Source organism: Petaurus breviceps, unplaced genomic scaffold (assembly GCF_028583685.1).
Source record: "Petaurus breviceps papuanus isolate PSGF00001 unplaced genomic scaffold, PetGlider_PUasm1.0 68, whole genome shotgun sequence".
Lineage (NCBI taxonomy): Eukaryota > Metazoa > Chordata > Mammalia > Diprotodontia > Petauridae > Petaurus > Petaurus breviceps.
Window position 1 is genome coordinate 191,936 of NW_027186452.1, and position 14,161 is coordinate 206,096.

Genomic DNA, 14,161 nt, shown 5'->3' on the forward strand with positions numbered 1-14,161 from the left:
TTTCCATCAAAGAAAGGTCCATACAGTGAAAGCTATGATTTTTCCAGTAGCAATGTATGACTGAGAGTTGGACAGTGAGGAAAGCTGAGAGACTTTTGAGAGTCCCTTGGACAGCGAGGAGATCAAATTAGCTAATGCAGGCTATTCATCAGAAGGTCAAATACTGAAGCTGAAGCTTAAATACTTTGGCCACGTAATGAGAAGATGTGACTTACTGGAAAAGCCCCTGATGTTGGGAAAGATGAAAGGCAAAAGGAAAAGAGGACAGCAGAGGAGGAGATAGTATCATGGAAACAACAAACGTGAACTTGGATGGACTTTGAGAAATAGGAGAGAATAGAAGAGCCTGGTATGCTGTGGTACGTAGGGTCACAAATAGTCAGACGTGACTGCACGAGTAAACAGCAGCAGAAGGGCTTGGTGTGTTATGGTCCATGGAGTCATTGAAGAGTTGGACATGACTGAACCACCAAACAACAACAGGATAAGTAGATTCTAGGCACCTTTGACTGTATTAGTCATGAGTAAGTGTAAAGCCAAGCATGAGCATAAAAACAGATAAAAATGCACATTAACGTTAGTAAAATTCCTTTAGTGCAGCTCTATCAGTCACTTGCCCTATTTCTGTTGGAGTTCCCTGTCTCCTAGTCTGACTATACTTCCTCAAAGATCATGTCTTTGCTTATAGTCTTCTTCACTAGGGAAGCTCTGTGGCTCAGTGGAAGAGAACTGGGCCTGGAGTCAAGAAAACCTGGGTTTAAATACAGCCTCAGACACTTGCTAGCTAAATGACCTTGGCAAGTCATTTAACCTTTGCCTGCCTCAGTTTCCTCATCTATAAGATGGGGATAATAATAGTACCTACCTCCCAGGGTTGTTAAAATGAGATCATTTTAAAGCATTTAGCACAGTATCTAGCATGTAGTAAGTGCCAGATAAATGTTAATTATTATTAGTATGTTACTCACTTAAAATGTCTTTTCTCCTCCAAGCTTTCCAGTCTAATTTTTACCCATTCTTCAAATCCCAGATCAGACGCTATCTCTGATGAAATCCTTATTGATTTGCTCCTCCTTCACCCCAAGCCAGTAGTAATCTCTGTCTTCTAAACCAACATAGCACTTTGTATCTCTCTTATGACACTTATTCAGCCCTGTATATATTCATTGTGTATCTATCTTATCTCATCAGACTCCATTTGGATTGGGACTATGCTTCTTTCTTCTTTGTGTCTCTCACATTATGTTATAAATGTTTGTTGAATGAATGTAGTGGGAGGGGTTAATAACCCTTATTCTGTAAATAACATAGAATTATAGAAAGTTGAAAAAGACTCCAAGGGTCATTTGGTCAAGTACCCCCTTCCATGTAGGAATCCTATTAACAGTATCCCAAGTGTTCATCTTTCTTCTGTTTAGATACCTAGGGACAGGGGGCACTCACTACATGGACAGGATAGTTCATTCCACTGTTGGACATTTCTGCTTATTTGTAAGTTCCTTGTTATAATGAATTGAAATATACTGTCCTGATAACATGCTTATTAATAGCAGTAATGAGGGTAATGGATGTTTCCTGTATGGTTTGAGTATAAAATTAGGCCTGTATATCCCAAATATCAGGGTAATTGAATGTAGGATTATTCATAATAATATTATCTATTATAAATAATAAAAATAATAGCTAACATTGCACCGTGTGCAAGGCACTATGTTATGTACTTTACTATTATTACCTCATTTGATTCTCATAGCAGTTCTTGGAGGTTAGTGATATTATTGTCCCCATTTTACAGATGAGGAAAATTAAAGAGATTGGTTAAATGACTTGCCCAAGGTTGCACAGCTAGTAAATGTTGAAGCAGGATTTGGACTCAAATTTGGACTCAAACCAGACTACACATCTGGTGCTCTAGCCACTGCAACACCAGCTGAACATATAAAAGGGAGAAGTCTGGAGAGGAGTGACAGTGAAAACAAGATTAATTTTTTAAAATAAAATAGTTTTTATAGGTATCAAGAGAACCTAAGTTGGAATTTTTCCTCCCATTTAGCTGCTATAGCTTTGGCTAGTAAGGGAATGTTTTGATAGAAAGGGAAAAAAACATCATTCCTTCTAGATTACTATTTAAAAATTTTTTTAAATTTAATTTTAGTTTTCAACCTTCATTTCCACAAGATTTTGAGTTACAAATTTTCTCCCCATCTTTCCCCTACCCCCCACCCCAAAATAGCAAGCCTACTGAATACCCCTTCCCCTAATCTGCTCTCTCTTATATCCTCCCCCATATCCCCTCTAACTTTCTAATAGGGCAAGATGGATTTCTATACCCCAGTGCCTGTATATCTTATTTCCCAGTTGCATGTAAAAAACAATTTTTTAACATTTGTTTTTAAAACTTTGATTTCCAGATTCTTTTCCTTCTTCGCTCCTCACACAATCCCACTGGGAAGATAAGCAATTCAATATAGGTTGTACATGTGTAGTTATGCAAAACATTTTCATAGTAATGTTGTGAAGGACTAACTATATTGTACCCCCCACTTATTCTATTTTCTACTTTGACCCTGTCCCTTTTCAAAAGTGTGTACTTCTAACTACCCTCTCCCCCAATCTGTCTTCCCTTCTGTCATCTCCCCTCTTATCCCTTTCCCCCCTACTTTCCTGTAGGGTAAGATACCCAAATGGGAGTGTACATTATTCCCTCCTTAAGCTGAATTCAGTGAGAGTAACGGTGACCCATTCCCTTTCACCTTCCTGCTCCTCCCCTCCATTGTAACAGTTTTCTCTTGCCTCTTTAATATGAAATAATTTACCCTATTCTATCTCTCCCTTTCTCCTTCTGTCATTATATTCCTCTCTCACTTCTTAATTTTATTTTTTAGATGTCATCCCTTCCTATTCAACTGATCCTGTGCCCTCTGTATATGTATACATGTACACACATATATACACACTCATACGTGTATTTATACACACATGTATATGTATACATATATATTCCCTTCAACTTTCTTCATACTGAGAAAAGTCTCATGAGTTACAGTTATCATTTTTCCATGTAGGAATGTAGTTCAACTTTAATAAGTCCCTTATGATTTCTTTTTCCTATTTGCCTTCTCATGCTTCTCTTGCCTCTTGTATTTGAAAGTCAAATTGTCTGTTCAGCTCTGGTTTTTTCACCAAGAATGCTTGAAAGGGGGCGGCTAGGTGGCACAGAGAATAGAGCACCAGCCCTAGAGTCAGGAAGATTTGAGTTCAAAGCCTCAGATACTTGACATGCTTATTAGCCGTGTGACTTTGGACAAGTCACTTAACCCTAATTGCCCAACCCCCTCCAAAAAAAGCAGCAAAAAAAAAAAAAAGAATGCTCGAAAGTCTTCTATTTCGTTGAATGACCATATTTTCCCCTGAAGCATTATAATCAGTTTTGCTGGTTAGGTGATTCTTGGTTTTAATCTAGTTCCTTTGACCTCTGGAATATCATATTCCAAGCCCTTCAATCCCTTATTGTAGAAGCTGCTAGATCTTGTGTTATCCTGATTGTGTTTCCACAATACTCAAATTGTTTCTTCTTGACAGCTTGTAATATTTTCTCCTTGACCTGGGACCTCTGGAATTTGGCTATGATATTCCTAGGAGTTTTCTTTTGGGATCTTTTTCAAGAGTGGATCAGTGAATTATTTCATTTACTATTTTTCCCTCTGGTTCTAGAATATGAGGGCAGTTTTCCTTGAGAATGTCTTGAAGGATGATTTCTCGGCTCTTTGTTTGATCATGGCTTTCAGGTAGTCCATTAATTTTTAAATTCTCTGTCATGGATCTATTTTCCAAGTCAGAGGTTTTTCCAATGAGATATTTCACATTGCCTTCTATTTTTTCATTTGTTTGGATCTTTTTTATAGTATCTTGATTTCTCATAAATTACTTAGCTTCCATTTGCTCCAATCTAATTTTAAAGGAATTATTCTCTTCAGTGAGTTTTTGAAATTTCTTTTCCTTCTGTGCAACTTGGCTTTTTAAGGCATTCTTCTCCTCATTGGCCTCTTTTGTCATTTGAATTAGTCTATTTTTTAAGGTGTTATTTTCTTCAGTCAGGCTGTTGGCTTGCATTTCATGATTTTCTTGTATCGTTTTCATTTCTCTTCCCAGTTTTTCCTCCACTTCTCTTGATTTTCGAAATCCTTCTTCATCTCCTCCATGGTCTATATATAAACAGTTCATATTTTTCTTGGAAGCTTTTGGTGCAGGAGTTCTGACTTTGTTGACTTCTTTTGGTTCCATGTTTTGATCCTTTCTGTTCCCAAAAAAGGATTCTGTGGTCTGATTGCATTTCCTCTGATTGCTCATCTTGCCAGCCAGTTTCTTGACTTTTGAGCTGTTTGCCATGGGAGAACTCTGCTTCTAGAGTGGAGACAGCTTTGTCCCAAATCACTGGGGCTTTTGCAAATGTTGTCAGAGGTTTGAGGAGGGTACCCTCTCTGTAGCCACCACAAGCTCTGGCACACTGCCACATACTCCAGTATCACTACTTAAGATTTCAGTCCAGATCCAAGTAGGTCAATGCAAGACCTTCTGAAGGGTTGCTTGGTCCCCCTATGATCTCCAGGCCAGGGATTCTGGAGGTAGCCATGTGGCAACAGCTACAGCCACCACGCCTCCTCCCCTTCTTGCTCAAGGGGCAGGGGCCAAACTGCACTCTTCCGTCACCCAGTTCCAACAAAGTTCCCCACTGACTTTTTACTTTCTCTTTAGTATTTATGAGTTGAGAAGTCTGGAAACTGCCACAGCTGCTGGTGATTCACTCTCCTGAAGTTGGCTGTGGCTGGTCTGTGCCACTAGTTGGGGCTACCCCAGGTCTGGCACCACATGGCTCACGGGAGACTTCACTAGGCTCCCAGCTTGGTGTGATAGACTCTTTCTGTCAGCCTGCTAGGCTGCCTTCAGAGGGAGATTTGTTCCACTCTCACTTTGTGGGTTCTGTAGCCCTAAAATGTGTTTAGTCATATTACAGGTATTGGAAGTGGTTGGGACTGGAGCTCAGATGAGTTCTTGCATTTACTCTGCCATCTTGGCTCTACCCTAGATCACTATTTTTACAGAGTGTGTGTGTGTGTGTGTGTGTGTGTGTGTGTGTGTGTGTGTCTGATAATCTTCAGGTTATCCCTATTCTTTAAATAAGGAAATTGGCTCAAAGGGTTGGGACTAGCCCAAGATCCCCCAACTATCATTTCCTGCTATGTCCCTCCCTCCTCTTGAAGAAAAATAGTTAAGCAAAATCACTACTCAGCCTTTCAGTTCTCCATTGGGGAAGGAGGAAGCACTTCCCCTTCTATTCACTAAGAACAGGCTTGGTCATTACAGTCTGAAGATGTCTTTACTGTTACGTCTTACTAACATTATTGTAATAATTGTTTTCCTGCCTTCACCCTGCATCAGTTCATACAAGTCTTATGTATATCTTCATTCTTTGTATTCATTGTTTCTTACAATGCAATAGAATTTCATTAGAGAAGTAGCATGACTTGGACTCAAGGAGACCTGAGTTCATATCTTGTCTCAGATAACTTAGTAGCTGTATTGCACTAACAAGTCATTTAACCTGAGCCTCAGTTTCCTTGTCTGTAAAATGGAAATAGCAGCATTATTATCATGATCAAATAAGATAATGTATATAAAGCATGCTATAAACCTTAAAGTGCCATTAAAAGTCAACTGTTATTATATTAATATATTAAAGTTTCTTCAGACATTCAGTTGATGAATATCTATTTTGTTTCAGTTTTTGCTGCCACAGAAGAGCTGCGGTGATTATTTTGACATCTCAGGGATTGACTTTTCTTTCTGTCTTTGATTTCTAACATAGATCTGACAATGTCATTCTTCTGTTTGATCGATTGCAATGGCTCCTTATTTCCTCTAAGATCAAATACAATTTTATCTTTTGGGGTCTTAAAATCCTTCAACAATTGAGCCCCCAACCTACTCTGCAGCCCTTTATGCATACCCTTATCCCCGTCACTCACTTTACAAGCCGGATCTATTGGCCTCTTTGCTGTTCCTCTCAGGTGACGTGCCGTCTCCTGTCTCCAAGCTGCAAGTGCATGTGTTTCTCCTCTCTGCCTCTCAGCTGAGTCCTCAGACCAAGGACTGCCTTGTGAGACGGAGCCCTGGAGGACCTTATACTTCTCCTAGTATTCTTCCCCACCAATGACAACAAACTGATTTTGTTTTTATTTACATGCGTACATTTTGTTTTGTCTTTGTATCCCCACTGTTAGGTCAATGCCTTTCATGATGCACACACTTAATAGAATTGTACCATCTGCATTTCTGCATCCTCTTGTAATATAAGGTATTACCTCTAAATGAAAAAATTGTGCAAATCAAAAGTTGACAGTCCCAAGGGCCAACATATATGCCAAATGTAGCCTACCTGATATTTCTAGTAAAAAATTTAATCTAATTAGTTAGCTGGTAGGCCAATAAAGCTTAATCACCTGCTCACTCTTCCAGCTACTGTTAGTTGTCATTCTTGGATCAATTAGCAAGTGTAGAAAATCCATATGAACCATATGCACAGATTTCTAATCAAGGAGCCTATTATTAAAAGAACTTTGACGTCCCTTGTTTAGAGGAAAAAAATATAAAGAATTCGGTGAATGAGTGAGTGCTTTGTTTTTTAAGCATTTAGCTAAGGCAACCAGAATAGCAATTGCTTCTTACAGTGTATAGTGTATACCACATCCTTAATCCTTGCCCCTGTCCCAGAAAAAGGAAAGTTTGTTTCCTTATTAGTTCTCCAGTACTGAGAATAATAATTACTATTTGTTTTTGTTTTTTGGGAGGGTAGTTAGGGTTAAGTGACTTGCCCAAGGTCACACGGCTAGTTTTTATGTTAAATGTCTGAGGCTGGATTTCAACTCAGGCCCTCCTGACTCCAGGGCTGGTGCTCTTTTCACTGCACCACCTAGCTGCCCCAATAATTACTTTTAACCATGGTTCAGGTTGCTTTTTACCTTTTACAGTATTATCATTGTGTATATTCTTTTGGTTATGCTCTGTCACATCATAGAAGTCCTTTGATGATTCTCCAAATTATTTCATGTATATAACTTTCTTATGGCAGCTAAAGTTCCACCTTCTCTAGGAAGCCATTCCCAACCCTTTTTAATTTTAGTGCCTTCCCTCTGCTAATTATCTCTAATTTGTCCTGTGTATAACTTATTTGAACATAGTTGGTTACCTATTGTCTCCCCCATTAGACCGTGAGCCTTCTGAGAAACAGACTATTATTTGCCTTTCTTTGTGTCCCCAGTGCTTACTGTCTGGCATATAGTAGGTACTAAATAAGTAAATGTTTATGGATTGTGACAATCTATTGTATTCTCATACCAGACTTTATTCAGCTATTCCCTAGCCAATGGGTACTAATTTTCCTTCTAGTTTTTTGCTACTACAAAGAGTGCTGCTTTGAATTAGTTGCTGATTGTAGTGCCAGTGCAATATTTACAGTGCCCATGATCACAATAAAGACCCTGACTATAAATATCACATGACCTTTGATCACAGAATATACCAAACTCTCCATATAGAGGACAAAACTGAAACATTTATTTAGACACCAGAAAACCAAATACCAAAACCAGTAAGCCGATTCCATCATAGTACCAAAGATATTCAGAAGACATAATAACACTCAGAGCCACAGCATCCTTTAGCCTTCCCACAAATCAATACGAGATCAATATTTACTCACAAACCTCTCTATCTCCTTACCTCAACTTCCTCTCTCTCCTACCATCTCTCTGGCTCTGATTTCCTGCTTCCTGTGGGCTCTGCTTCCCTTCAGCAAACTCCTCCCACCACAGGCTCCATGCGGCTACATTCAGCCTATGGGGGTAGAGTTTATTTTCATAGCAGGGAAGCTTTCTGTGGGCTCTGCTGTACCCTTCAGCAAAGTCCTTCCATCACAAGCTCCACATGATTACATTCAGCCTATTAGGGGGCAGAGTTTACTTTCAAAAGCAGGATGAGTCTTCAAATTCCCCCCTAGATCTATTAAGGGACAGGGAAGATCTTCAGATTCCCATTCCCATTACATTTGACCCCAAAATCTTTCATGTCCCTTACATAGCAAAAATACCTTAACAATAAATGAGAGTTTAGGGATAACTGGTGGAAAAACTGGTGTCAATAGAACTTTGCAACAGTATCACAGGGATAATAGAAAAACTTTGCACATAAAACAATAGCTTAGGGTGGGGACTTGGGCACAAGTACCCCATCCTTCTCCCCCTCAAATGAGGGCCTCAAAATCTTGGGGCAAGGTGCGAAGATCTCTTTAAATTCCCATCCCTATTATGCTTATCCATAAGACCTTTTTATTTTTGTCATAGATCTCTTTGGGGTGTGATTTTAGGTTATAAACAGGTTAGTGGCTTGTCTTGTATGAGGCTCCAAACTGTTTTTCAGAATGATCATATCAGTTTACAGCATTACCAGCAGAATATTAATGTAACCCTCTTGTTTCTTTTTAAAATTTCCTCCTCCCTTCCCCATTTGATGGGCATGAGGAGAAGCTACATAATTGTTTAAATTAAAACTTTTCGGGGTGGCCAGGTAGCACAGCAAGTAAGAGCACCGGCCCCAGAGTCGCGATGACCTGGGATCGAATCCAGGCTCAGATACTTAGCACCCACCCATAAACACCTGGCCATGTAACCTTGAGGAAGTTACTTAACCCCAATTGCTTAGGGGCAGCCAGGTGGCGCAGTGAGTAAGAGCACGGGCCCCAGAGTCAGGATGACCTGGGATTGAATCCGTGCTCAGATACTTAGCACCACACCCAGAAATAACTGGCCATGTAACCTTGAGCAAGTTACTTAACCCCAATTGCTTAAAAAAACCAACTTATTTTTCTTTCATACATTCCCCGTATCCAATATGTTGCCAAGGCCTGTTAATTTTACCTTTTTGACATCTCTTGCATCCATCCCTTTCTCTCTTCTGACATTGCTACTACCTTGGTTCAGACCCTCATCACCTCCCTCCTTGCAATAGCCTGCTGATTGGTCTCCCTGCTTCATGTTTCTATCCTCTCCAGTACATTCTATACTCAACTATTAAAGTGATCTTCCTAAAATTCAGGTCTAACTATATCATACACACCCCCACCCTCCCAGTGCAGTGGCTTTCTACCTCCTCCAAGAAATAAAATTCTCTGTTTGGCATTCAAAGCCCTTTATAACCTGCCCTACCCCCCTCCACTTTTCCAGTCTTCATACACCCACTACCTTCCAAGTACTCCAGTGCAATTCAGTGGCCCAGGCCTCCTTGGTACCCCTCAAACAAGGTATTCCATAGTCTCCTGACTCCGGGCATTTTCTTTGACTGTCTTCTATGTTTTGGATGTACTCTCTCATTTTTACCACCTGGCTTTCCTGGCTTCCTTCATTCTAGTCTTAGCTGAAATCCAACCTAGGAGAAGCCCCTACCTCTCCCCCTTATTACAAATGACTTCTCTCGGTTGATTATTTAAAATGTATCCTGTATATAGCTTGGTTGTATACACTTGTTTGCATAGTCTGTCCCCCATTAGACTGTGACCTCCAAGACAACACACTTTTACCTTTCCTTATATCCCCAGTAGTCATTTCATAAGTTATAGCTATATACCAGATATTGATGGTTTTGTGAGTATGATTAATGCAGAACAAAAAGCTGCTTTTCTAACCATCCTCTCTTCAGGTGGAGTTTGGGATAGAAATTTGGGCTGGATACGTAGATTTGGATGTCAGATGTGATCATTGAGAAAGAATGTATGGCGAGAAAGATGAAAGGGACTCAGAGAAAAACAGCACCATTGGGAGTGGTATGTGGAATACTGCCCCATAATTTTTGTCGTCTTTTTCTTCCTCCTTAATTATTTTGTATTTATTTATCTCTTTTTATTTCCTCCCACAACCCTCATAATATAAGAACCTTCAGCATGTGGGAATTATTCATTTTTGTCTTGTATCCTGAGAACCTTACATAGTAACTTGCACAGTATTTAATTAATGTTTATTGAATGAATGATTATAAAATACTCTTAGCTGCCACGAGCAGCTCAGTGTCCAGCACTAAGCATGGTTGGAGATGTGAATGAGAATGAACCAGGCCATATGGGTAGTTGAAGGAAGAGCTCCTGTTTATTGATTCTTTGAACAAGGTTTTTATAGATCAATGAGACAAAGGAATAGGACTTTTGAGTTTTCTCATCATTATTTAGAGAGGTTTTAGATAGTCTGTCATATCCTGGAAGTAGCACAGAATAGATAATTTAGGTAAGAATTTTGCATCTGCAGTTGGGTATTTCCTTATGGGGCTTCATCTCAAAAGAATACTTTCAGGAGCAGGCTTCAAAGCAGAAGCCTCTGTCACCAAAAATACCTTTTTTTGGAGCAGATCACCCAGGAATTATCTGAGTGCTGGATCAAATATTTTGCTTACCATAGTAACTTTCTGAAATTTATCTAGTCCCTTCCTCTGATCTACTTTTTAAACAGTACCAAATAATTTTGAGGACTGCTCCACTGGGGACCCAACTGGAACTGGCCAGTTGAGTACCACAGCCCTTCCCTCTCCTACCCTCTCCCTGCCCATAGGAATGAAATTTTGATCTCTGAAACCTAGCAAGATTTCTTGGGATTTAAAGGCTAGATTTCTTTCTTTAGGACCATGCCTTAAACCCAAATCACTCTGGCTCTCATTGATTGACCCAACAATAGGTCACAGCCCAAACCCCACTTTGTTGTTGTTTGGGCCCTGATTGGCTCAAAGTGAAAGTAAATAGCAATTGTTTCTGTTTTGGCTGCCTTCTCCTCCCAGATTGATTTTTTTTTTAATAGGGTAAAAGAGCTGGTTCTGTCTCATTTCTTGCCTACCTTAATCACCGAATGGGCATGGGCGTTGTCTCTGTCAAACTGAGACCTGTTAAAAACCTTAGCTTAAAAAGGCCAAGTTCTCCCACTGTATCCAGGGCTATCTCCAGTCATCCTGATTTATATGTTGCCACTGAACCCAGATGGTTCTGGAGGAGAAGAAAGTCTGGCTTTTGACTTTGCACAGCCCTACCTCACTTAAATCCAATTCATGTGTACATCATGGCATCACCTCCCTGGTGTCATGGTCCTCTTTGAAAACAAAGGACAACCTTGCATGGTATGTAATTAATAAATGCTGATCTGTTTTTAAAATAGCACCAAATATTTTTGAGGACTACTACTTTATTATAGTTTTAGACCTATTAGTGCTATGCCCTCCTTATTCTTGCATTTTTCATTATTTCCTTTTGAGATTCTAAAAGATTTTATTCTTACAAATGAATTTTATTTTGTCTAGTTCTGTAAAGTTTAATTCCTTGGCATTTCAACTTAGTACTAAATCTGTAAATTAATTTAATATAGTAATTTTATTTTATTGGTACATGAGCTAGCCATGAAGAATAAATTTCTGCCTTTATTTTTGTTCAGAGAATTTTGTGGTTGTGTTTATAGGAGTTATAAATGTGTCTTGGAAGAGTAACTCCCAGAAATTTTATATGTTCTGTTGATACTTTGTATGAAGTTTCTATCATTTTCTCCCTGGTTTGGTTTTTTTTTTTTTTGATCCAGACTTAAACTATCATCATGTTTATGCCTTTGTACTGGCCATCCCCCCTAACTGGAAAGCACTTTATCTCCACACCATAGAACCCCTCTCTTCCTTCAAAGTGCTCTTCAAGTACCGCCTTCCTCATGAATCCTTGCTTCCTGCCCTCCCCTCCACGTTTAGGATCCTCCTTCCCTCTCTTCCTTGTATTCATTTTTTAGAATATATATAGAAATAAATATATATACATATATATATAATTCTATACATAAATACCCATACACATCGGCTACCCTGATAGAACATAAGCTTTTCAAGGACTTGAGCTCTTTCATTTTTTGTCTTGGTCTTCTCTGTGCCAGGCACATTTGTTGTTGTTTAGTCATTTAGTTAATGTCCAACTTCACCACAGACATTCTATCCATGGAATTTTCTTGGCAAAGTTACTGGAGTGATTTGCCATGTCCTTCTCTAGTGGATTAAAGCAAACAGGTGAAGTGATTTGTTCAAGGTCACATAGCTTAGTGAGTATCTGAGGCTGGATTTGAGCTCGGGTCTTCCTGACTCCAGGTCCAGTGCTCTATCCACTGCCCCCCCTCACTGCCTCAGTTTTTTTTACTAAAAAAGATCTGACACGGGCATAGGTACTTAATAAATGCTGGTTGATTGAATGTTTATTGATAGTCTCCTGCAACTTTTATTCTTAGAGGGTTGTCTGAGGCACTGAAAGGCTAAATACCGGGAGGTATTTACTAAAAACCAATTTTATCAGAGGTGGGGCTTAAACTCTGGTCTTGAATCCATAGCCAGCTTGCTAGCCACCATAGCACACTGCCCCCCCCCCCCCTTTTTATTACTACAGTGTTGTGTACTGATTCTTTTTGTGGATTTATTTGATATCCTGCTACATCATTCAGGGCAGCTAGGTGGTACACTGAGCTTGGAATCAGGAAGATTAATCTTCATGAGTTCAAATCCCATCTCAGACTCTTACAAACTGTGATCCTCTGCAAGTCACTTAACTGTTTGCCTCATTTTCCTCATCTGTAAAATGAGCTGGAGAAGGTAACAGCAAAGCCAAGAAACCCCCACAGATAATTAGATTTTGGTTTTAGATGTTTACCTTTGATCCTATTAAAATTAGGATCCTCCCATATCTGTAACTTTTAGGGTTTTAACCATAATTTTGTTTATAAAATTTGTTTATAAAATAAAGCATTATTTTGTCAGACATTTCTATGCCTATATAAACCTTGGATTTTTGTTCTTGATAATTGTTTTCCTAATATTGAATCATCATTGCCTTTCTAGTATCAGTAAAGTTGGTCATGAAATAATTTTTTTGGATATATTACTATTCTCATTGTTAATATTTTCTTTAAATTTTTTGCATCAGTATGCAAAATCAGTATCATTAGCAAGTGTGGTTTATTCTTTGCCTTATTTCTCTCTGGTTTAGATATCAGAAACCATATTTATCTGATAAAAGGGTTTTGTCAGGGGGCTCAATAAAAGGTTTTGCAAAATAAGTAAGCACTTTTTTGAAAATCATGAGTGGTTGAAAGTAGAGGTGCAAACAGTAGTCCTTAGAAGAGAATGTTTAACTTGGAGTATAGTGAAATAATTATTAAAGGAATGAGACAGTCTAACTAAAAAATTTTCTGAATCTTTGTGCTTCAAAGTACAAGAACAGCTTTTAAACGTGTATTTTTGTTTTGTTTTTATCTTGAAAACAGATTTCTAACAGGAAAAACAGCATTATTCCTTCCCAAACATCATTGTCTAAAATGAAACTACCTGCTCCACAACCTGTAGTGAAGAAAGAAAAACGCCTAAGTAATTCAAGGTTTAATGTTAGCAATAACAGAGAACTACAAAAACTACCAGCTTTAAAAGGTACTTTTTGTTATTTTTATTTTGTTAATGTTTATCTTTTAGGGGAAAGAAAAAAGAATATTAATGATCTTTTCCTATCATTTGTGATTCTTTTTGTATTTCATAAAACTTCCTTCTTTCAATCTCTATTTTAGACTGAATTAAAATATTTCTCTAATTTATATTATAATTTAAACTTATTTTAACAAAAATGTTTCATAAGTAGGTAAAAGTCGAATAGCTACTAAAGATGAAAATATAGTCATAAGTGTATTGTAGATGTTTTCATTAAAAACAACATTAAGGAGAAAAGTAAGGGATTTTTTGGTTGCTTCTCTTTTTTTTTTCCACTGTGGACAAAAGTGGATTATTAAGGAAAATTTAAGATTATTCATTGGTGGTTTGTAAGAACAATGGAAATTCATAAATTTGTTTTCTCAAAGAAGAAATTTTACTGTCATGCATCTATAGTTTTTTTAAAAATCTGTGCTAAGTACTTGTAACTAACTCATAATTGTTGACTAAATTTTAGTCTTTTGACATTTGTAAATAGTTCTGCCAAATTGTTTTAAGATTCTGTAAGGATTATAGAAAATTTTCTGGGTTAGTGCTAACAGACTACTTATTTATTAATGGTTTGAAAGTTAAGTAG

General features: G+C 38.2%; 1 protein-coding gene across 2 annotated transcripts in view; it reads left to right on the forward strand.

The window, feature by feature from the left end:
• Positions 1-14,161, forward strand: part of PPP2R5C (protein phosphatase 2 regulatory subunit B'gamma) — a 228,199-nt gene that overhangs the window by 37,946 nt on the left and 176,092 nt on the right. For both annotated transcript variants that reach the window (XM_069104189.1, XM_069104187.1), the window contains exon 3: positions 13,371-13,530. In XM_069104189.1, coding sequence (XP_068960290.1) covers positions 13,371-13,530 — 160 coding nt within the window. The remainder of the gene's footprint in view (positions 1-13,370; positions 13,531-14,161) is intronic.